The 24,422-nt window shown below is 44.3% G+C and overlaps 1 protein-coding gene and 1 long non-coding RNA gene across 6 annotated transcripts in view; one reads left to right on the forward strand and one right to left on the reverse strand.

Annotated features, from left to right (window-relative positions):
- LOC128832837 (uncharacterized) overlaps positions 1-20,744 on the forward strand; it is a 34,506-nt gene extending 13,762 nt beyond the window's left edge. For both annotated transcript variants that reach the window (XR_008444063.1, XR_008444064.1), the window contains 2 exons: positions 5,542-5,750; positions 20,155-20,744. This is a non-coding gene — a long non-coding RNA (uncharacterized LOC128832837). The remainder of the gene's footprint in view (positions 1-5,541; positions 5,751-20,154) is intronic.
- Positions 20,745-20,898: 154 nt separating this feature from the next.
- Positions 20,899-24,422, reverse strand: part of ANKIB1 (ankyrin repeat and IBR domain containing 1) — a 171,257-nt gene continuing 167,733 nt past the window's right edge. For all 4 annotated transcript variants that reach the window (XM_054020473.1, XM_054020474.1, XM_054020472.1 and 1 more), the window contains one exon: positions 20,899-24,129. In XM_054020473.1, coding sequence (XP_053876448.1) covers positions 23,377-24,129 — 753 coding nt within the window. In that variant the 3' untranslated portion in view covers positions 20,899-23,376. The remainder of the gene's footprint in view (positions 24,130-24,422) is intronic.

A 24,422-nucleotide genomic window follows, 5' to 3' on the forward strand; every position in this document is an offset into this window, starting at 1 on the left:
GTTGGTAGCGTAGACATGGCCCAAGTCTTTGTTTTCTTAGCACCACCTAATCTGTGTGGGTGGCTGCCAGCAAGTATCTTTGATCTAAGGCAGTCCTAGACATCGTTAAATCTGATGCCACCTTTCATTCAGGCTAAATAGAAGAAGTAATTAAGCTCCTTTTGTGGAACAATAGAGGCCATCACCTGAAGTGCTGGGCCACCTGGGAAGGCTTGAGTAAGAACTAATTTAGGAGAATAAGAGTTTTTCTCCGAATGACTGAAAATGCAGAGGATAGGACATAGAGGGATGGAGCTGTATCTGTCAGAAGCAGACAGGACTAAGCCCATGCTCACAGTATTGATCTTAGAGTGGCACAGCTGTGCTACTCTCAGGTCGCTCGTGTAGCCGCTCTATGCCAACAGGAGAGAGAGCTCTCCTTTCGACATAATAAAACCACCTAAATGAGCGGCTCTCCCACCATAACACTGTGCACACGACTGCTTTTCTCGGTGATACTTATGTCAATCGGGGGTTGAGTTTTTCACACCCCTGAGTGATATAAGTTTTGCCGACATAAGTGTTAGTGTAGACATGGTCTAGAAAGCTAAAAGAAGCCTCAGAGAAGAGCTCGTAGCATAGCCCTGAGAGGGAGCAGAGACAGATTTGGGGACACAGGACTGGCTGGAAAAGAGCGCTTGGATTTCTGAACAAGAAACCACCTCCTGGGTGATCTATAGTCTTTGTAAATAAATAAACAGGACTGCACCAAAGAAATTCCTGACTCCATAATCAATTTCTCCTCCTAAAGAAAACAGCCTGGCAAGATCCTCAGCATTGGCTAACCGCTGGGGCCATGCACAACGTTGTTATTGCAAGTTGCAGTAGAGTTGCCTTTGGCTGCTGGTTTAAAATATTAAACTTGCCACTAGGTTACTACAAAATGGCCTTCAGTAACTTGCTCTTGGTCTAACTAAGGCGTGGCCTACACTACAGAGTTAGGTTGATGTAAGGCAGCTTACGTTGACCTAATTATATCAGTGTACACACTATCACCTTGCTCCTGCTGATATAAGTGCCCTGCCACACTAACATAGTAACCACCTCCAGGAGAGGTGTAAGGCTTACATTGGTGTAGTCAGGGCAATGTAGTGGCTGTGTAGATACTGCATTACTTGCATGTCAATTTCATGGCTCCAGCCATGGGGCCGGTGGGAGCTCCAGCTAGAGCCTGGTTCCAAGCCAGGCTGCACCTGCCTGGCACCCTGCTGCCAGCCGAATTGTTGCCCAGAGGCACAGTGCTCCCCGCTGGGCTGCACCCATCTGACTCCCTGCTGGGAGCCTGGCTGCAGAGGGGAGCAGGGAGCTGAGCGCCCAAGCGGGCAGTACCGCGGCCCAAGCGGTAGGGAGCCGGGGGCGGGGGGCAGCCGGACTCCCAGTGGGGAGCTGCATGTGGAGCTGAGAGCTGGGGCTCTCAGCCCCCTGCCCCTCTTAAGTAAGTTCTAGGGCTCCTGGTGAGGACAGGCACCACTGACAGAGGGAGGGTAATGTGGACATGAACCACCACAGTAATTACTGCAGTGGTTGTAAGCATAGGCATTGACTTCGTGGGTGCTCCAGGGTTGGAGCACCTATGGAAAAAAATAAGCAGGTGCTTAGCACCCACCAGCAGCCAAGCTGCCCCTTACCCGCCGGCGACCCCTGCGGCATGCACGAGGGAGTGGGAGAATCAGGGATGGGCATGCTTGGGGCAGGGGTTGGGAAGAGGTGGAGTGGGGGCAGACTTGGGGCAGAGGTGGGGTCGAGCACCCTGTGGCTTTCAAAGAAGTCCGTGCCTATGGTTGTAAGGTCAGCTTACCTTTCTAGTGTAGACATGTCCTAAGAGTAAGGGTCTTCAGTCCCTTTTAATAATTAGGGGCCTGATCTCGTATTCCTTATAAACCTAAAACTTTCATTGATTCTGCAGTTCATAAGGAATGGAGGATCAGGCTCTGCATGTGTAGGGAAAAGTATACTTCCAAATACAGTGGTAGTGATTTCTGCCAGTGAAAAAAGTGTAGGATATATAGGGTTGCTAACTCTGACTGAAGCTATTCCAGGAGATTCCCCCCCCCCCCCCAACATGATGTAATGTCATTTTCTTAAAATATCCTATTAAAATCTCCTGGATTGCTTTCAATAGTCACCGGGAGATGGATACCAATTCCAGGAGGCTCCAGGCCAGTCCTGGAGGGTTGGCAACCGTAAAGATATACAAGCTATGGCACTGTTTTGATTACCACAGACACTTGACTTCACACTTGTCCACGATGCCCCTGAACTTATCCATAAGGCACTGTGTGGTATTTAGATGCTGCATGTGATTATTAGAACCGGAGCACTGGCTGTTGGGAATCTGAAAGGACAGGAAACAGGAAGGAAGGGGGAGGAGTTGAGGAGGCTGGGGGAGTTACAGAGTGTGCAGCTAGAGCTTGGTAAAGAGATTTCCACTGTAAATAAAGTTCTGTTAAAGTTTGTTAATACCTTGCCTGGGGGATACAACACACTGCTCCTCCAAAATCCACTTTCACTGTAATGCCTACCAGAAACTAAACTGCTAGTAATAGCACAGTAGGAGGACTGTTGGGGTCAGTATAACCTTAAAGTGTGATATGTTTCTTCCCCATGCTATTCATATGTTTAAATTCTTTGGGGCAAAGGCTGTGTCTTCATATGTTTAGCAAGCACCGACCTAGCAGAGGTGTTTGGTTTTGCAGCAAACACCTGGCATGCTAGAAGCCAGTTTTATTGGAATTAAGCAACACACTGTGTTTAATCTCACTCTAATAACTTCTTACATTTGTATGACTTTGTACCCATTTTATACTTTCACCTCACTATGGCAACAGCCTAGCTCACAATGCTGTACATCAGGAGTTCAAACTCGCGGCCCATGGACTTATTTCCTGCGGCCTGCCATAGGTGCCAACTCTCGCCCCCCCTCTTCCCCCCCCCCCCCAGTGTGCCATGTCCCCACTCCTCCGCCTACTTCCCAGCGCTTCCCGACTCCAAACAGCTGTTCGGCAGTGCTTAGGACTTTCCAGGAGGGAGGGGGGAGGAGTGGGGACGCGGTGCGTTCAGGGGAGGAGGCAGGGAAGAGGCGGGGCTGGGGCAGGGATTTGGAGAAGGGACTTTGGGGAAGGGGTTGGAATGGGGGCGGGGAAGGGGTGGGGCATGTACTGAAGTGTCGCTAGAGGTGAAGAAACTGAAGGGCAGGACAAGCCCAGGCTCTTCCCTTCTCCTCTTCCCCCCTCCCCCCCCAGTCCCGGGGCTTCCTCCTCCGCCTGCCCAGTGCCAGGCTGCAAACTCATGCCAAGCCGCACAAGTGGAGTGGCGGGAGTGTGGGGCAGCATGAGGCTGCTCCCCTCTTCCCCCAGCCACACACAAACGCGGGTGGGCTGCGGCAGGACTAAGTGGAGCCTGGCGCTGTAGGGCCACGAGCAGCCGAAGGGAGGGAGAACAACAGGCTGGGCAGGAGACCTGCAGGGGCTGGCAAGGCTGTATTACTGTGCTGGGCTGACGGGGTGGGGGGTTGTGTTTTTTTTCTCAGCCAGCCCCTCACTAGTTTCTCGGGGCATCACAGAGTTTTCACATTTGAAAACAGCCCCCAACTCCTCGCTTCTCCCCTGGAAACAAGCACGATTTGCAAAATGGGGGGAGGGGGTTCCAAGCTGCACTCTTCCCTGCCCCTCTACTTCCTTCTGCTCCCTCATTACACAAGCCCTATGCAGCTAGATACCTCTTGTGGCTATGGTAACACCCCTCTTTTCATTAGGTGCCAGCAATGTGCTTGGTAAGACCTCAGACGGCTTACAGTCTAACAGAGATACACAGGAGCCAGGGGCGGCTCCAGGCATCAGCGCACCAAGCATGTGCCTGGGGTGGCAAGGCACGCGCGCGCGGGGGGGTGTTCTGGTTGCCGTGAGGGCGGGAGTCAGGCAGCCTTCGGTGGCATGCCTGCGGGAGATCCGCTAGTCCCGCGTCTTCGGCGGCAGGTACGCCGAAGGCGTGGGACTGGCAGATCACCCGCAGAAACGCCACTGAATCCGCGGGACCGGCAGACCTCCTTACTGTTTTTTGCCACCCCAAGCATGACATAGAGCTGCCCCTGACAGGAGCCAGGATTCACAGGAAGACCCAGAGGAGAGATTAACTTGGAGCAGTTTGGGAGAGGGGGTTGTTTATTTGGGCATCTCTGTGGCGTGATTTGAATCATACCTGTCATTCCCCTTGGCTTCAGGGCTTTGTTGCAACACAAGTGCTATCAGAGCCAATGCTGAAAGGTGCTAAGCACCCTGAGATCCCACTGGTCTGAGTGGAGGAGAAGGCACCTCAGCTCCGCACAAAGGAAGTTTTAACAGAGAGATGACCCAAGTGCAGGAGAGTCAAAACCTGCGACCCAGTCCCTTGCTGTTCTGGGCTGTGACTTGAGGCTGAAAGGTGCTGCCCGCTGACTTCTGTGAGGTTCAGCGCATGCTCATGGCCAATGGTTCTTAGCCCATCAGTCCCCATGACACCTCCCTCTGCTTCTGCAGGGGTAATGGCAATGTTTGGAAGTACATATATATGTGAACAGCTTTTCTCTTCCATGAAGACTAACAAATCTGTGTTAAGGTCACTGATGAACATTTGCAAGCAACACTGAGATTGGTTTCGTCTCAGGCTATCAAACCTAATATTGATGCTCTGGTTGATGCAAAACGCTGCCAGCTAAGTGGCCAAAAATGAAATGACTGTCAAAATTAGCACTGACTTTTCGCATTACTGTTTTAAAAAAGTTGATACATTGACTTTTAATAGCATACTAGATTACTCTTCATCTTTTTCATTTTTGACTATACTTTTGTATTGTATGAAAAGGTTTCAGTGATGTGGCCCTCGGGCCAACGTACTAGTCCTTGTGTAGTCCCCATGGTGATTTGAGTTTGAGATCCCTGCTGTACATAATGGGGAAAAAATTGAGCAGTCACGTTTTCACAGCTTCAAATAAACCCACAGTAACCAATTATTTTTCTGACATTTACTTTTAAACAGTCATGGCCCACAAAAAGGAGAAAAGCTCTTTATCTAGCTCTGTGTAAATGCTCCCTACCAGGTAAATAATTTCTTGAGATAAAGCAATCAGATGTGATGAAAATTGATCAGTAGTTTGGTATAAGGTGGTTCCTTATTCCTGTTAGTGACTGTCTTTTTTGTTCTCTAATACAAAGAAAGTCTGATCTTTAGCAGGGGAAAAATAAAAGTAAGTTAATAATAGGCCTTAATTTGACAGTGTTAATAGTTGTGTTTTAGTGATCTGGTCTTCACTATGGTAAACATGAATTATTTATCTGTAACAGTATTTTCCTGTCATGTAGAAGCATTGTGCAGCTATTTTGTTAAGTGTATGTACAAATCTTCTTGGTAATACAAAGTTAAAGGCTGGTGGGTTTTTTTTCCCCTGGAGTCCCTGATTCAGGTGTTTAAAGTATTCTGCTCATGAATATAATGCCACTAACAGCTTTTGTTTCAATTACCGTGAAGGAGTAGAAGGGATTTTAATGTCTGAAGAGGGAGAGAAATGAATCAGCAAATTATCCTGGAGATGGAAGACAGACACTGTACAGCAAGAGCAAACCTCAGAGCAGGGAGGCCAACGCTGGAGTGAAGGTTATCCAGCAAGTTCTTCGCCTTATGTTCTGATTTGCCTCCCCCAGTCTACCAGCAGCAGCCAGTTGGAGAAGGAATTTCAGGTACTTACATGCCACCAAAAACCTATCTGGAAGGACAATCTCTCACAGTACAGGAGTGCTGTAGAACTGCCTATTCCAATTCTTGGAAAAGACTATCTGCAGAGGTAGGAGCGTGAAAATCCAATCTGGGCTTTGTGCTGTGGGTAGCTGATCTCTCTCTTGTAAGGGAGAGCAAGGAAGAAACTGATCAAGACTGGCAGAAAGTCCCTAAAAGTGTGTGTGGGGGGGCCACACAGGCACCCGAACTGTGGGCCTGTCCCCATGCTGCCCCTGCACCCATGCCAACCCTTCCCCCTGAGGCCCCAGCTCCTGCTCACTCCTGTCTGTTGGTAAAAAGTGGGAGGACCATGGCCCCTTGCTCCTCCCCCCCCGCCCCTCATTCTGGCTTCCCTGGAACTGATCCAAAGGACAGTTAGCTTGTAAAACTCTTTTTTTTTTTTTTTTTTTTTTTTGTTTCTTTTTTTAAATGGAGACCTCCCTCTTGGGGAAACCAGTGATATCTCCAAATGTGGCTCCTACACAGCAACCCTGTATTGGAATCTCACAAGCAGGGGCGGCTCTAGCTTTTTTGCCGCCCCAAGCACGGCAGGCGGCTTTCGGTGGCGTGCCTGCAGGAAGTCTGCCAGTCCGGCGGCTTCGGCGTACCCACCGCTGAAGCTGCAGGACTGGCAGACCTCCCGCAGGCAAGCCGCCGAAGGCTGCCTGACTACCGCCCTCGCAGGGACCGGCAGGGCACCCTCTGCGGCTTGCCGCTGGAGGCATGCGCTTGGAACGCTGGTGCCTGGAGCCGCCGCTGCTCACAGGTATCCAATAAACAGTGTGTGGTGCAGCATATTTACATGTGCACAATAACTTAAATATTGATGGGAGTTCCCCTGTCTTTCTACATAAGAACGGCCATAGTGGGTCATACCAATCTAGTCCAGTATCCTGTCTTCTAATAGCAGCCAATGCTGGGTGCTTCAGAGGAAATGAACTAGGGTTACCATTCGTCCGGATTTACCCGGACATGTCCTCCTTTTTGTGCTAAAAATAGCGTCCGGGGGGAATTTGTAAAGCACTCACAATGTCCGGGATTTCCCCCCGGCAGAGCAGAGCGAGCGGCTGGGAGGGCTGCAGGGAAGTCCCGGGCTGGACTCTGGAGCAGCTGTAGAGGAGCCGGATCCGCCCTGCATTCTGAGCCGGCAGCTCCCTTGCAGCCCAGTCCGGCAGCACTGTGCAGGGCCAGGGACCGGGTTTTGTTGTGCAGGGCCAGGGACCCGGTTTTGTTGTGCTGGGGAGCTCAGCCACGTGTCCGGCTCGGCTGCACAGAGCCCAACACTCTGTTCTGAGCAGCAGGGTAAGGAGGTCAGGGGGCAGGAAGGTTCTGGAGGTGGCAGTCAAGAAACGGGGGGGGGGGGCTTTTTGGGGGAAGTGGAGAAAGTTTTGGGCAGTCAGGGTACAGGTAGGGGGTAGGGTCCTGTGGGGCAGTTGGGGGGGGTCTTAGGAGGGGGCAGTTAGGGGACAAGGAACAGGGAGTCTTAGGTAGGGGGTGGGGTTCTGGAGGGCAGTTAGGAGCAGGGGTCCCAGGAGGGGGCAGTCAGGGGACAAGGAGCAGGGGGGGAGTGTTTGGGAGTTCTGGGGGGGGCTGTCAGGTGGCAGGGGTGGGGAGATGGATCGGAGCAGTCAGGGGACAGGGAGCAGAGGGGTTTAGATGGGTTGGGAGTTCTGGGGGGGGCTGTCAGGTGGCAGGGGTGGGGAGATGGATCGGAGCAGTCAGGGGACAGGGAGCAGAGGGGTTTAGATGGGTTGGGAGTTCTGGGGGGGGGAGTGGTTGGATGGGGCGTGGGAGTCCCAGGGGTCTGTCTGGGGGTGGGGGTGTGGATAAGGGTTGGGGCAGTCAGGGGACAAGAGGCAGGGAGGCTTAGATAGGGAGTGGAGTCCTGGGGGGCAGTTAGGGGCAGGGGTCCCAGGAGGGGGCAGTCAGGGGACAAGGAACGGGGGGAGGGTTAGGGGTTCTGGGGGGGCGGGAAGTGGGAGGGGCAGGGGCGGGGCTAGGGCGGGGCTCCTCCCGTCCTCTTTTTTTTCTTGCTGAAATATGGTAACCCTAAATGAACAGAACAGGTAATCATCAAGTGATCCATCTCCTATCGCCCATTCCCAGCTTCTGGCAAAGAGAGGCTAGGGACACTTCAGAGCATGGTTTTGCATCCCTGCCCATCCTGGCGAATAGCCGTTGATGGACCTATCCTCCATGAACTTACCTAGTTATTTTTTTGAACCATGATAGCTTCTTGGTCTTCACAACATCCTCTGGCAAAGAGTTCACCAGGTTGACTGTGTGTTGTGTGAAGAAATACTTCCTTTTGTTTGTTTTAAACCTGCTGCTTATTACTTTCATTTGGTGTCCCCCAGTTCTTCTGTTATGAGAAGAGTAAATAACACTTCCTTATTTACTTGCTCCACACCACTCATGATTTTATAGACCCCTATCATATCCCCCCTTAGTTGTCTCTTTTCCAGGCTGAAAATTCCCTGTCTTATTATTCTCTCCTCATATGGAAGCTGTTCCATACTGCTAATTGTTTTTGTTGCCATTTTCTGTACCTTTTCCAATTCCAATATCTTTTTTGAGATGGGGCGGCCCGATCTGCCAGATTCAAGATATGTTTTCTGTCTTATTCTCTCTTTCCTAATGATTCCCAACATTGTTAGCTTTTTTGCTGCTGCACATTGAGTGGATGTTTTTCAGAGACTTATCCATGATGACTTTAACGTCTTTCTTGAGTGGTAACAGCTAATTTAATCCCCACTATACATATAAAATGATGGGGTCTGTGTTTTCCAGTGTGCGTTACTTTGCATTTATCAACATTGGGCAACAAAATGGCAGATGAAATTTAGTCATCTGTTTGGTGAGATCCCTTTTAACTCTTTGCAGTTTTTGTAACTTTTTCTTTGGACTTAACTATCTTGAGTGGTTTTGTATCATCTGCAAATTTTGCCACTTAACTGTTTACCCCTTTCTCCAGATCATTTGAGATGACTAAAGCCTTATTTTTCAGAGTACTTAGCTCAATTTAAGATAAGACAAAGAGAATCTATTTAAAACTGTGTAGTCACCCCTGTTGGTCAGAGGCCCGCTGTTTTTCTTAAAAACAAACAAAAAAATTCCCATATTTTATTTATTTTTTTTTTTTTGAACCAGACATCCTCCCTACTTCATTTCTTTTGGTCTTACCACTCATTTTTCAAGGTCATCCTTCTGCTTGCTAGTCAGGGCCTTTCTTTACAACACATATATTTCCTTAACCAAACTTAAGGTAACTAATTCTTTAATTCATATTTATTCTACATAAGACTATAGGCTGTCATTGTTTATGTGGACCAGCACTAGAGGGGAATGAAACACATTTTTAGTGGGTTTCACAGATTATTTGCTGACAGCAGAAGAGTGAGTCAGGAATCTTGGGTTCTGTCCCAAACTCTAGGAGGAATGGTCTGTAGTGGGCACAGACATTTGTGCCCCTTTCCCTCCAGCCTGTCCCAGTCCTGTCTCTTCCCCATATGTGGCTTTGCCCCAGAACAATTTTCCTTGCTTACCCCACCCTCGTCTTGATTCCACAGGCTGCTTCTCCCAGTCCTAGTTCCCCCCCAATCTGGCTCCTCGTCTGCTTTGGCTCTTCTCCCAGCCCCTTCATCCCAGTTTCTTTGCCCAAAAGTCTGTACCCCCAAGACTGCAGCTCCTTGTCAGATGTCTCTCCTCCCCCTCCACTTCACCCCATTGATTCCTAGACAAAATCTCCTTGCATAGCCTAGGCGTTTCTTTCTCTCCCCTCCACTTCATCCCATCCCAGTCTCATCAGACTACTGCTTTCCCTGTCCCCCATTTCCCAGGTCAGGGTTTATCCCCTCTGCACTCTAATCAGAGAGATTCCTCCTTTATGCTGCCAGGGTGCCAACAGGAAGGTCCTTGAGAGCACAGGTGAGACAGACTCCCTGGTCCCAGCTCAGAACTGCAGTGTTACAGAAAGGTCGGGCTTAGCCCTGGACTGGAGGACCCACCCCGGGTCATGGCCCAGCCACTCTTTGGCTGAGTCAAAACTGAGTAGTGCTGCAACCTCACATGCCAAGTTGCAACACCACTCACTCAGATGTGGAGGGGGTGCATACAGGGGCTCATGAGCCAGCGGGGGGTCAGGTGGTGGTGGTGGTGCCTGAAAGGGAGGAGGATCAGGTGGGTTGGGAGGCAAATCTCTGTAACAGTTTGCCTGTGGGGATGGTGCGTATGCTCTCTGGTCAGCAGTAGGAGTTGAGAGGCTGGAGCAAGCTCAGTGGGGACAGAATCTCTGGCACTATTAGCTGTTAAATTTGTGCAAGTCTCTATTGAGCACATGCAACTTGAAGTTTTTCAAAGGCTTATAACTTGGCTAAGCTTGAGTAGATTTTCACAGGTACAGCAAAAGACACAATCCCGAGCCCACACCCTTGTCAAATTTCAAGTCCCAGGGTATAGAACTTCTCAAAGAAAAGGTCACTAGAACTTATCATGGGCAAAAAGTATTTTTCCCTGATCTTGTTCTCAGAAACAGCTGAACTGTTTTGGCTGAAATTAAAACAAAAAACCTCTACCACAATGAGGCTGAGGCAGAGAACCAGCCATGGAAAATTTCTGCCCAAATCGTTTAAAATTTTACCAAAATTATAAATCACTGGTCTTATAATGAGTAGTGTTGGGCAACCTTAATAACAAGCAGAGCTAGCAGCTTTATAAGTCACTGACCAGACTTTGAATTGATTGTACCAGCTTAACTGCATTTCACTGAGCTTCTGACGTGTGCTTGGGTTTCAGCCTCTGATGCTGATGCAGTAATATGATCTGTAGGTGCAACTCCATTTGTGACTTTGGCACTATTCCTGTTTTGCTTTTCAAACAAAAGTCTCCATCTACTAATGAGCTATGACTAAAATGCTAAATTAATTTTTGATGTGAGATTTTATTTTAAAATATATTCTCATAGCTACAGTACAAGCAGCTGCAGTAACTACAAGCAAATGCTGACTCCCAGTGGCAATCAGCGTGTACTCTAATTGGCAGTTAGTAAGGCATTTGTAAGGGAATTCTTCCAAGCTGCTAACTTTGAGATTAAAGTGCCAAAGCAATTGAGTAATTTACCATCACTGCTGTAATACCATTATGCTTCAAACTAACCATGCTTCAAATGTGGCAATACTAGCCCCTTCAGTCCATTGTAGTACCCTTTTGGAATACTTCCACATATGAATGAGGACAGGATTCTTGGTGTAGTTCAACTCATGGAATTTCCTATGAGTTCTTCCCTTGGGATGTGGGTTCTCTTGTATGTAAGTAGTAGGGGCTTATCTCCTCAGCTCTTTGGGAACATTCCAGGCACAGGGCCTTTTCAGCTACTCCATACTTCTGCCCTGTCATCTCCTCATGATGTACTACCCAGGAGCTGCTTTTCCACAGGTTGAGCTTGGAATCTTCCACTTTGAGATGTGGAGGAAAGCAAATACTACATTAATGAGATCGTTTCAACATTACATTTAGGTAGGGAATTCCTGTCTTAGTCACTATTCCTAGTTTTGCCCCTCTTCAGCTCTGTACTCCTGGGAAGACTTGTGAAGGAAGTGGCACTTATCTGTGTCTACTGTCTAGCTCTGACTTCTTGTCCTCTTTATCCCACATAGGGCAGCAGGTGGGTGGGTACTGATTTGATGCGGTAGCTAAGAAAATTGAGTTTGTCACATTTTTATCTTTAGTGGGACTTTACCATGGCACCTGGAATCCTCATGATTATGGTCCTGGTGCTGTTGGCCTTCAGGATTCTTTGTGCCATCATCTGACCATTTGTGAGTATGCTTCACTTGTTACTTCCCATGAAAACTTACAGAATCTTGAATGTCTTTTGGATTCCGCATCCAATTAAAAATGATCCATGATCTTGTTCTAGTTTACCTCAGACAAGCTCATTACTGCTACCTTCTATCCGCCTCCAACAATCTTGCCAGTGGCTTGTGGGAGAATTTTCTCTGCAGTTCCTGCCCTCTGGAAAAAAGACTTTTTGTATCATTATTCCTTTCTCTCTCTCTCTCTTCAGATTTCATCTCAAAACACCTCCCTCCCCCTTCTCCCCCCTCTCTCTCATTGACATTACAACACAATGCAGGGCTAAACTCATCCTGGAGAAAATCATTGACTTCACTGGGGTTCCACCAAAGATGAAACTGGACCACTATGTCTGTACAAGGAAATGTTAAAATATCTTTTTATAAAGTCTGCAATATAATGGTCAAGTATGGGACAGCTTTTCTGTATTTGACCAATTGCCATTGGGTTTCCCTTACTTGATTTTTGGCATTGGCATAGACTTAATCTAACCCAGTTATGATAAACATTTTCTATCATTTCTTTTCAATGGAACACTGATCTTCGGTGCAGAAAATTTTGTTGTTTTTTAATTTTCTTAATCGATGGAAACTCTGCCCCTCGGGGGTTGTCTTGCACAGTGACTTCTAAAATACTATCCCCAAAGGCTTTAGGGACGATCCGTGGCAGAAGGACAAAGATCCAGCATGCTATCTGCATTGCCGCAAAGAACAGGCATGTGTGCCACACAAGGATCCATGCTCCTGAACAGTCTCCTCTTTGCTTCTCCCTCCCTCAGCACAACACAACTGTGCTGACATTCTGCAGCATAGGGCCTGTGTGGCTGCTCCAGCCTAATTTCAGCATGGCTTCTGCCTGGCTACAGTAACCTGAGCAGCTGTGTACTATATAATGTGGACAGAAATCGAATTGGAATTGGTGCTCAATTTATCATCTCAGTTGCATACAGAGGTGAAAGTAAGCTGGTACGGGCCTGTACGGCATACTGGTAAAAAACGGTGCTGTAGCGTACCGGCAAGGAAGTGGAGCATTCAGTGCCGGCTTACTTTCACCTCTTTTGGCTGCATAACAAACAGCTTAAACTCAGAGCTACTAGAAGCTTGGAAAGGGAAAACTCCCTCTCCCCCTCTCCTGCTGCAGCCAGGCTGCAGATGGGGCTGGGCTCCGTGTTTTCCCCCCTGCCTGGCACTGAGCAGGGGCTGCAGCGGCTCCCCTCTAGCTTGCAGGAGGGAGGAGGGGGACCAGCTGAGGGAGAAGTCTGCCCAGGACACCTGCCGCTTGCATAAAACCAGTTTCAACTCAGCTGTTCCCTCTGTGGTTCAACAGCCATTTCTGGCATCCTTGTTAATTTCACTCACGGTTGTTGGGGGATTGACCATGGCAGGGGCAGTTCTTTTCTGCCCCCTTGATGAGGCAATCTCCAGTAGTATAATACACAAAAAATACAATCAAAATCAGGAACCATTTCCAAGTTCAAATCTATCCCATTCCCTCCCCAGCAAAGGATCATGATTGTGATGGCCAAACTGCTTGCAGATCCACTTTGAAATGTTACTGTTAAAAAGACAAAAACAAACAAACATGGGAGAACATGGTGGGAAGATGTCATGATGATTGGGGTTTATTTTGGGCAAAGCAATTTTGCTAAAGCAACTAAAGATACACACAGGGAAAGCAAATAGCCCTGATAGACAAAACCACAAAGGGATTGGAGGGGAAAACTGGCTACTCAGGGAAATTATTGTGCCTCCTTTGAAAGAAATAGTAGTTTTCAGTCCACCCTCTTTATATATTGAATTAAACACCTGAAATGTCCTTAGGACCTAGGGGCATGATCTCAGCTCTCTCTTCTTGTTTTGTCAGTGTCCTGCAGAGTGCAGAGGCTGAAATTGACAAAACTTTCTCTAAGAATCTTGTATATTTCATGAAGGCTATTCCAGTTGTCCTTCATTAACCCCTGCCTCCCCCTACTACTAGCCACCCATTGGTGTGCCCCCGGCACCCTTTTATGTGCCTGGAAGGGAGATTAAACAATCCTTTATATCTGACTTGCTAGGAACCTGCCCCTGCCATGGTCACACACACCTTCTCCCCCCCCCCCCCCCCCCCCAGGATGCCAGAAATGGCTCCTAATCCAATGGGCTGAACCGCGCAGGGAACAGCTGAGTTTAAACTGTTTTTATGCAGGTGGCAGGTGTCCTGGGCAGGCTTCTCCTTCAGCCAGTCCCCCTGCTTCCTGCTGCAAGCTAGAGGGGAACTGCTGCTGGGTGCATGATGGGGTGGGGGGAGTGCAGAGCCTAGCCACGTTGGCAGCCTGGGTGGAAGACACGCAGAAAAATGTGACAGAGTTTTTAGGCTTATTCTAATAGTAAAGTTTTATTATAGACAGTATTGGTGGTGGTGGTAGTAGTAGTAGCTTTATTTTCTATATCTGTCATGCAATGGGAGGGATCCACGAAGTATGTAGGAGAGGTGGGTTGCTTGTGATTGGACCATACAGGTAAGAAATGTAAATTACTTTTGCCCCTGCCCAAACCCCAGGGCTCCCAGCTGCCTCTGCAGCTGGTAGCTCCAGGAGTGATTCAAAGGGCCCAGAGATCCCAGCTTCAGCCAGAGCCACAGGCCCTTTAAATCCTGATTTAAAAGCCCTGGGACTTAAAGGCCCCACCTCTTCCAGTAGAGGCCCCACCCCCTCCTCAGGACCCCAGAGTCCTTTAAGTTACTTTCACCCCAGTTGCATACCTTTTGAAACACAGCATAATAATAGACATCTCCTGTAACTAGTGCTGTTTTGACATAAGACTTAAAAAAAAGTTGCATTAGTTAAAGAGTTTTCCTCTGGCCATGTCCATCTACCTATATGTCAAAAAGTGTAGAATCAAATGAAGTAAAAATTTTAAATGAACCAAAGTGTACCATAGACACTCTATGGATAGTAATTCCATGCTCGAATAAGAAGCTATAGATAAATTTATGGAAGATAGATCTCTCAAGGGCTATTAGCCAGGATGGGCAGGGAGGGTGTCTCTAGTCTCTGTTTGCAAGAAGCTGGGAATGAGCGATAGGGGATGGATCACTTGATGATTATCTGTTCTGCTCATTCCTTTTGGGCACCTGACATTGGCCACTGTCAGAAGACAGGGTACTGGAGTAGATGGATCTTTGGTCTGACCCAGTATGGCCATTCTTATGTAAGACTAGAGCAGTAGGGATATGCTACTACCTACCTGATTAGGATTGTGATAGTGACAGTGCACAGCTCAGGGAGATTAGAGGCTATAAAATAAACTCAATAAGGGGGTGGATTTCAGCTATCCCCTGTTGACTGGGTATGTCACCTCAGGAGGGGAGGCAGAGACAGTTTCTTGACACCATAAATGACTCTTTCTTGGAACAGCTAGTCTTGGAACCCACAAGGGGAGAGGTAATTCTTGATTTAGTCCTAAGTGGAGCACAGGATCTGGTCCAAGAGGTGAATATAGTTGAACCACTTGGTAATAGTGACCATAACATAATAAAATTTAACATCCATATGGGGCAGAGGTAAGGGAGAACAGCAACGCACCACAGTAACAATTTCAGAAAAGGGAACTACACAAAAATGAGGAAGTTAGTTAAACAGAAATTAAAAGGTACAGTGCCAAAAGTGAAATCCCTGCAAGCTGCATGGAAACTTTCTAAAGACACCATAAGAGAGGCTCAACTTAAATGTACACTCCAAATTAAAAAACACAGTAAGAGGACCAAAGAAGTGCCACCGTGGCTAAACAACAAAGTAAAAGAAGCAGTGAGTGGCAAAAAGGCATCCTATAAAAAGTGGAAGTTAAATCCTATTGAGGACAATAGAAAGGAGCATAAACTCTGGCAAATGATGTGTAAAAATGTAATTAGGAAAGAAAAAAACCTCTTGAACAGATTGCCAATCCTTTTAGTTTTTGGCTTTTTTTTTTTTTTTTTTTTTTTAAAGAACACCACAACCATAAAGCCTGTTAAGCAACCAGTGGGACCACTGGATGATCAAGATGCTAAAGGAGCATTCAAGGGAGATAAGGCCATTGCGGAGAAACTAAATGACGTCTTTGCATCCGTCTTCACAGCTGAGGATGTGAGAGATTTCCCAACCTGAGCCATTCTTTTTAGGTGACAAATCTGAGGAACTGTCCTAGATTGAAGTGTCACTAGTGGAGGTGCTGGAACAAATTAATTAAACAGTTAAGAAGTCACCAGGACCAGCTGGTATTCACCCAAGAGTTCTGAAGGAACTCAAATGCGAAATGCTTTGTTACCTATCATTTAAATCAGCTTCTGTACCAGATAGCTAATGTGAGACAATTTTTTTCAAAAGGCTCCAGAGGCAATCCCAGCACTTACAGTCCTAACTTCAGTACTGGGCAAATTGGTTGAAACTATAGTAAAGAACAGAATAATCAGATGCATAAATTAACATAATTTGTTGGGGGAAGAGTCAACATGGTTTTTGTAAATCATGCCTCACCAATCTACTAGAATTCTTTGAGGGGGTCACACGCATGTGGACAAGGAGGATCCAGTGTACTTAAGATTTTCAGAAAGCTTTTGACAACATCCCTCACCAAAGGCTCTTAACCAAAGTAAGTTGCCAGGGGATAAGAGGGAAGGTCCTCTCATGGATCAATAACTGGTTACTAGATAGGAAACAAAGGGTAGGAATAAATGGTCAGTTTTCAGAATGGAGAGAGATAAATAGTGCTGTCCCCCAGATGTCTGTACTGGGACCAGTGCTGTTCAATATATTCCTAAATGAGCTGGAAAAAGGGGTAAATAGGGAGGTGGCCAAATCTGCAGATGATACAAAACTACCCAACATAGTTAAGTCTAAAGTAGACTGTGAAGACTTACAAAGGGATCTCACAAAACCGGGTGACTGGGCAATAAAATGGCAGATGAAATTCAGTGTTGATAAATGCAAAGTAATGCACATTAGAAAACATAATCCCAACTATACGTATAAAATGAGGGGGTCTAAATTAGCTGCTACCACTCAAGAAAGAGATCTTGGAGTCATTGTGTATAGTTCTCTGAAAACATCCACACAATGTGCAGCTACAGTCTCAAAAAGCTAACAATGTTAGGAATCATTAGGAAAGAGATAAAGAATAAGACAGAAAATATCATATTGCCTCTATAAACCCATGGTACACCTGCATCTTGAATAGTGCATGCAGATCTGGTCACCCCATTTCAAAAAAAGATATATTGGAATTGGAAAAGGTACAGAGAAAGGCAACAAAAATGATTAGGGGTATGGAACAGCTTCCATAAGAGGAGAGATTAATAAGACTGGGAATTTTCAGCCTGGAAAAGAGACAACTAAGGGGGGATATGATAGGGGTCTATAAAATCACAAGTGGTGTGGAGAAAGTAAGTAAGGACGTGTTATTTACTCTTCTCATAACAGAACTAGGGGTCACCAAATGAAATTATAGAATCATAGAATATCAGAGTTGGAAGGGACCTCAAGAGGTCATCTAGTCCAACCCCCTGCTCAAAGCAGGACCAATTTCCAGCTAAATCATCCCAGCCAGGGCTTTGTCAAGCCGGGCCTTAAAAACCTCCAAGGAAGGAGACTCCACCACCTCCCTAGGTAACGCATTCCAGTGTTTCACCGCCCTCCTAGTGAAATAGTTTTTCCTGATATCCAACCTGGACCTCCCCCACTGCAACTTGAGACCATTGCTCCTTGTTCTGTCATCTGCCACCACTGAGAACAGCCGAGCTCCATCCTCTTTGGAACCCCCCTTCAGGTAGTTGAAGGCTGCTATCAAATCCCCCCTTATTCTTCTCTTCTGGAGACTAAACAATCCCAGTTCCCTCAGCCTCTCCTCATAAGTCATGTGCTCCAGACCCCTAATAATTTTTGTTGCCCTCTGCTGGACTCTTTCCAATTTTTCCACATCCTTCTTGTAGTGTGGGGACCAAAACTGGACACAGTATTCCAGATGAGGCCTCACCAATGTCGAATAAAGGGGAACGATCACGTTCCTCGATCTGCTGGCAATGCCCCTACTTATACAGCCCAAAATGCCGTTAGCCTTCTTGGCAACAAGAGCACACTGTTGACTCATATCCAGCTTCTCGTCCACTGTGACCCCTAGGTCCTTTTCTGCAGAACTGCTACCTAGCCATTCGGTCCCTAGTCTGTAGCAGTGCATGGGATTCTTCCATCCTAAGTGCAGGACTCTGCACTTGTCCTTGTTGAACCTCATCAGGTTTTTTTCGGCCCAATCCTCTAATTTGTCTAGGTCCCTCTGTATCTGAACCCTACCCTCTAGTGTATCTACCACGCCTCCTAGTTTAGTGTCATCTGCAAACTTGCTGAGAGTGCAGTCCACACCATCCTCCAGATCATTAATAAAGATATTAAACAAATTAATAGGCAGCAGGTTTAAAACAAACAAAAGGAAGTGTTTCTTTACATGATGCATAGTCAACCTGGTGAACTCTTTGCCAGAGGATGTTGTGAAGGCCAAGACTATAACAGGGTTCAAAAAAGAACTAGATAAATTCATGGATATTAGCCAGGGATGGTGTCCATAGTCTTTGTGTGCCAGAAGCTGGGAATGGGCGACAGGGGATGGATCACTTGATGATTACCTGCTGTATTCATTCCCTCTGAAGCACCTCACATTGACAGTTGTCGGAAAACAGGCTTTTGGTGTTGGCTAAATAGAATTAGTTTTAAAAGCTCCACATGGGGAGTAGAAACAAACAGCCAAAGTAAACACAAATTGCAGACTAACCAGCGACAGAAATTTGTAAAAACTGGTCTTTTCAAACTGTTTTGTTTTTATTGATCAGACAATTCACACGCATGGGCTAGAGCCACAAAAAACTGTTCCATGAGTCATTTGATCAACTCTATTAGTCATCGATTATGGAAAGGTACCTGGGTCCATCAACTCAAATCTTGCACATCACTACTTAGTTTCTGGGTCAGGTGAATTATTCTTAGACTTCAGTTTTACAAGTGTAATGTAAAAAAAGCATATTATCTTTCAGTATCTTGGGGCAGATTCACAACTCTTCTGGGAGGAAAGCACCATTACTACCTGAATCCTGAAGAATATTTTCTTATTTACCACAGTTCATTGGTCTTTCATATGCAAAATCCTTTTCAGCATGAACTGGGAAAAGGAACAGTGTGAGGCAAAATATCTTAGAGTAAGGCTAAGGAAAATCACTTACAAAAATTCAAGCTGTGGTGTAATATAAAACTCAGTAGAAGTGCAGTTGTAAAAAAAATTGGCAAATCTTAACTTACAGCTAGAACTAAATGCACTTACAATGGCATAATTCTACCCACAAGTAGTTTTAACATGAATGTAAAGGTGAGATGTAGCCTCAATTCTATCTGAAGAATCTAAGAAAGAAGGTTTGCAGCTGTTTAAAAAATAAAAAAAGAGGCAGGACAACTTCCTCCTTTAATACATGTACAATATTTGTGAACAAATTTCAACACTACCTGTAAAAACAATTTCAAAATATCTGAAACAAACTTCTTACATTGTCTTGTTATATAGACATACATTGCTACTTTCATAGATAATTGTTTAATAGAATACATAGGTACAGCATTTGAAGTAGCTAAAATTTGAGCTGAAGTATTCCGTATCTTAGGGACTCCACTTTTATGCCTTAAAGCATTTCCTCTGTCATCACTGTCTGCTAGAAATATGACATGTTCAGCAAGTAAAGCAGATCCTGCCCCATTCTTTCAATATAACCTATCCACTGTTCTGAAGCTGAAGGTTTGGGGCAGTGAAATGTCTCAGGGATGCATCTCCACTAGCCTCTTAGGCCCAGATCCTTCATGACTGGAATGGGAATTAGGCACCTAACTACCTTTGGAGATCTGGACCTTTATCCTGAAAGTTTTCCACCACTGCCTGGGTGCAATGGTGGAGCCCTAGTCTAGACCGGTTAATAGCTGGTGTTTTTACTACTGTTTAGTCCTGATAAGAGCTCTAGACAACATGGTAAAAAACCCTGGCTACCTGCATCATGTGTACCCTAAGTCTTTCACCCTTGCCACCACCTGAAGTCACAGTAGTAGGAAACCTAGTGTGGAGGAAGAGGCCATCATGAGAAGACTTAATTAAGCAGAAAATTGAGCTTGTACCATAATGGGTTGCCCACAACTCTGCATGCTTGTTATTTAAAAAGACCCTCAAGATATTTTTTCTTATTTTTAATAGCCATCAGTTTGTGATGGCTAGGGAAGCTCAAATCTGTCTTCTCCAACTGCCCAAAGTCCAGTATTTTAAGAGCAAATTCTAGTATCCAGTTTAAGACTTCAAGTATGTTTATTATAGTACATTCAAAATAAAAGCTGATACTGCATACCAAGGGGTCTGGCTAGAAGTTTAATCTTTTGGAACCCTATTAGGGGTTGGAGGTGTTCCTTAGGTGGTGGAATTTGGGAGCTCAGGTACAAAAATCAGCAAGGTCACTGCGGATGCAACTTTTCTCTTATAGAGCTAGTACAATATCTACACTTATGCAGCAGAACCTCAGAGTTATGAATTGACCAACCACGCACCTCATTTGGAACTGTAAGTACACAATCAGGCAGCAACAGAGACAACAAAGCAAATACAGTACAGTACTGTGTTAAATGTAAACTATTAAAAAAACGGAAAGCAGCATTTTTCTTCTGCATAGTAAAGTTTCAAAGTTGTATTAAGTCAATGTTCAGTTGTAAACTTTTGAAACAACCACCATAATGTTTTGATCGGAGTTACGAACATTTCAGAGTTACAAACAACCTCTATTCCAGAGGTGTTTGTAACTCTGAGGTTCTACTGTGTTCTGCCTTCATATGCACCTATATTCAGAGTTGTTCCCAGATTGTGATACCTTTACTCCATAAGTAGTTCTATGGACTTTAGGAGCATAAGTTGTGGTTTGCAACACTACTCAGTGTGATGGAAGATCTTGAGTAATCTGACCCCCTAGTGACTGAACAAAAAATTAAGTGCATTTTGAATGGTTTTTCCCTCTTAAATTTTACCCCTAATAAAATATGGTCACCTCAGTTAAATACATTATACTGTCATCTTTTTTTTTTTTTTAAAGCATCAAGAAATGCCTGACTTTATATTGTCTGCAACTCCCATCCACAGCGTAGGATGGAATATTCATAGTCTAGGAACCAAATTAATCAAATCAATCTTAGGAATTTGCCAAAATAAAGTCAAAGTTGTAATGAGACAGAAGGGAAATAGTTTAAGTAATAAATGTTTAATCAAAGAATTTTACATATTAACAGCATTCTTTTGGCCAAACATCTACATCGTTGTAGTATCCTACTGTATATAAAGTGGGAATGTATCAAGTATAGACTATGAAAGTGCAAACAACAATTCAAGGTTAGAGTAATTTTTTTACATTATAAAATCAATAGGTTTACAAAATAGGCTTGCCAAACTTTATTTCTGAATTGTAAAGTGAATGACTGGTGATTTTTAAAATAAGTACTAAGAAAATACAAATTTAATATGCTCATTTTCATGCTCGGAATAGAGTAACACAGAAACAGTGGATATACTGCACAACCTAAACAAAGTACAGAAAAACCAGAACCCACAAACTTCACTATCTTCACAGAGCACTCTTACATATCTTACTGTAGCTTTGCAAGACACATCTCAATGCAATACACAATCTTTGTGAGAATCTTTCTATTCAGAAATTACAACTCAAGGACGCTATGTGAGTCAAACATTTTTAAGTTTTGGACCAATTCATGATGACAGTCTTTAAAGAACTATTTTAGATTATAGTATTTTATAGCCTAGAACATTTTAAAACAGGTATTTTCCAAAGATGACAAAGGGTTCAACATCAATGTTTTTGAGAATGGGGCACCTAGAGGTAAAGTTAGAAAATGTAATGGAATTTTAGAGCATAGTAACAGCCTCAAACCATTCTCTCTAAAGACATTGCTAGAGAGAAAAAGATTTTTGTGTGGCAGCTGAGATTAAAATATTCATATATAACTCCTTACTAATATGAACCTTGTGACTACAAAGTTCCAGAAGTAGGATTTGAATGAAATATTTACCAAAACACTCACAGTAATCTCTATATCTATATATCTATATATATATCTCTTTGTTTGCCATCATACTTGCCTATACAGGCTCGGTATTGAAAAACTTTTATATCAACAAATCTAACAGTCAAGCAAATCTTACAATGGAGTGTTGTGTATTGATTTTCCTTATATTATGACAGGTTTTGACTATATGCAAGTAAAACAGCATTCAACAATTTACTCTAGTTGTAATTACATACTGTACCATTGTATCTCACTTACCACTAACTGTAATTTTTGATGCTTTTAAGCAAATCTAAAACCAATATTTTCTTCACAGAACAACAACAGAAAGGGTCTTTTTTTTGTTTCGTTTTTCTACTAAACAGTAATCACACAGCAAGTGAATATTGTGCAATTGAACAAATATCTAGCAGTGTTTGTTATTTATGCAAAAACACTGACTGAACCTTTAGTCATTGTTTACTGTAAAGGCAAGGCCATGGGTGGTTTTATGGAGGTCTTTTCAATTAATAGCATAGTTACTCCAGAACAGACACTGAATCTGAATTACTTATTTAACTGTGGCAACTATCCATTTGGGTTACGGCAAAGGCACGGTAACGTGTTGCGCAGAATGGATTATTGAACTTTAATAATTGTGGGACTGGCAATAATATGAACATTTCATATTTCTATATTTTATAAAATGTTTCCATTGAAATTAATTGCACCATTAGTGCATAAAATGCATTGTAAAATTATGAAAAAGAACTATGATTGCACTTCCATTAAAGTGTCTCAAATACAGCATAGCTGTTGCTAATAAACTGTATTTTAATATTTAAAACAACTGTTTCACAGCAGCATTAGGTTTAATTAACTTAAGGTACAGGCTACATTTAATTAAATGCAGTCACCATGGCAATAAATGCCATTTAATTTAGAGAAGAAATGCTACCCAGTGGTTCACTGCTAAGAATCATGGGGATTACTTTGATACAGGCACACTGTGCACCTGTTGTATTGGGTTAAAGTTAATTAGCTATTCACAGTTTGGCACATTTGGACTGTAAATAGACATGGAAAAAAATCTTTGATTTTAATATTAAAAGAATATCCATTTCCTTGTTCCTAGAGCAGCACTAAAGAGAAGCATTAAATACCTCAATTCACTCTAGTAAAAAATGAAAGATAAATAAGGAAAAAGTTATGGGAAAGCAAAAACAAAATGTAAATGAACTGCTAAATGTTATTTTGCTGAAAGATTGAGTTCTAAAAATGGAAAAAACTATTTGAGGCTAAATAACGAAAATAATCAGTGTAAGCCTTTAATCCATACTTTCAAATTAAGGATCACCAACGTAAGGCTAAACAGATGCTGCAATGTATTAGGAATGTGGAGTACAACCTACTTATTCCTCCTCCTTCAGAGCAAAAAAGGCAAACACTACCTAATTAAATGCAAAGGATATTCCTTGAAAGGTTCATATTATTAGTCTAAAGAACTTCAATTCAAGGGAACGCCTATGTATTCCATCATTATGTCAGTGGTTTACATTTGAGCTGTAAGTATGTGGATCAAAGTCCCCATAATGCTTACTCCACATACTGTACCATCTGTAACTACCATCCATTTAAGCTCAAAAACTACTTTGTGTTCATACCAAATGTACATGCTCAATCCATTCATTTGAGGTCTGAGGAGTTTGACTTGAAACCTCTTCTGAAGTATCCACACTGCTAATAGCTTCCCCGGTAAAGTCACCACTTTGTGGCAGTCTATCCCCTGGAATGATGTTTTCTTCAGAAATACTCGCTTCTGTTTGGGTTCCTCTGCCTTCATTTCTGATGGCATCCTCAAAAAGTGCATGCTCTTCCTGAGGCTCCAGTCCTACCTCTATAAGATTTGCTTGTCCTCCTGACCCATCATCGATACTATGTTGCTGTGAATCCTCATCAGTTTCTGTACTTGCTGAAGGAATTAGTGCGATACTTTGAGGGTTCATGTCATGGAACCAGGCCATGATATTTCCAAGCAGATTTTCATTAATGTTGGGATCCTGGCTACTTGAATCGGCATCACTAGATGTTGAGTATAATCCACTTCTTGTATCACTGAAAGGGTGTGAGCTAAGGCGATCAGCTGAAAATGGATCATTGCCCGCCCCTAGTCTCATCAAACTATCACCAAGTTCTAACAACTCAGAGCTGCTCAAAGCAGCCCTAGGGTTATCTATATTTACAGGAACTGAGTCCAACCTTGTAGGCAAAGATGTACCTATTGCTCCTAATGATGCCTCATTATTAAGGAAGTCTCTAGTTTCTTCATCAATAGCCAGGCCAGATTCTTGCAATGATAATTGAATAGCAAGCAGGATGTTTGGGTCATCTTCATCCAAAGAACTAAGAGCCTATGGAGATATACAAGATCACTTTCAAAATTAAGTATCAAGTATCAAAGGGGTAGCCGTGTTAGTCTGGATCTGTTAAAGCAGCAAAGAGTCCTGTAGCACCTTACAGACTAACAGACGTATAGGAGCATGAGCTTTGGGTATTCACCCACGAAAGTTCATGCTCCAATATGTCTGTTAGTCTGTAAGGTGCCACGGAACTCTTTGCTTCAAAATTAAATAATTTTTGCTTTTTATCAAGTTTTGGATTCAAAATTAATGTATATTGCATTTTGTTTAAAATGTCTGAAAAA

The sequence above is a fragment of the Malaclemys terrapin genome, chromosome 2, assembly GCF_027887155.1.
Source record: "Malaclemys terrapin pileata isolate rMalTer1 chromosome 2, rMalTer1.hap1, whole genome shotgun sequence".
Classification (NCBI taxonomy): Eukaryota; Metazoa; Chordata; order Testudines; family Emydidae; genus Malaclemys; species Malaclemys terrapin.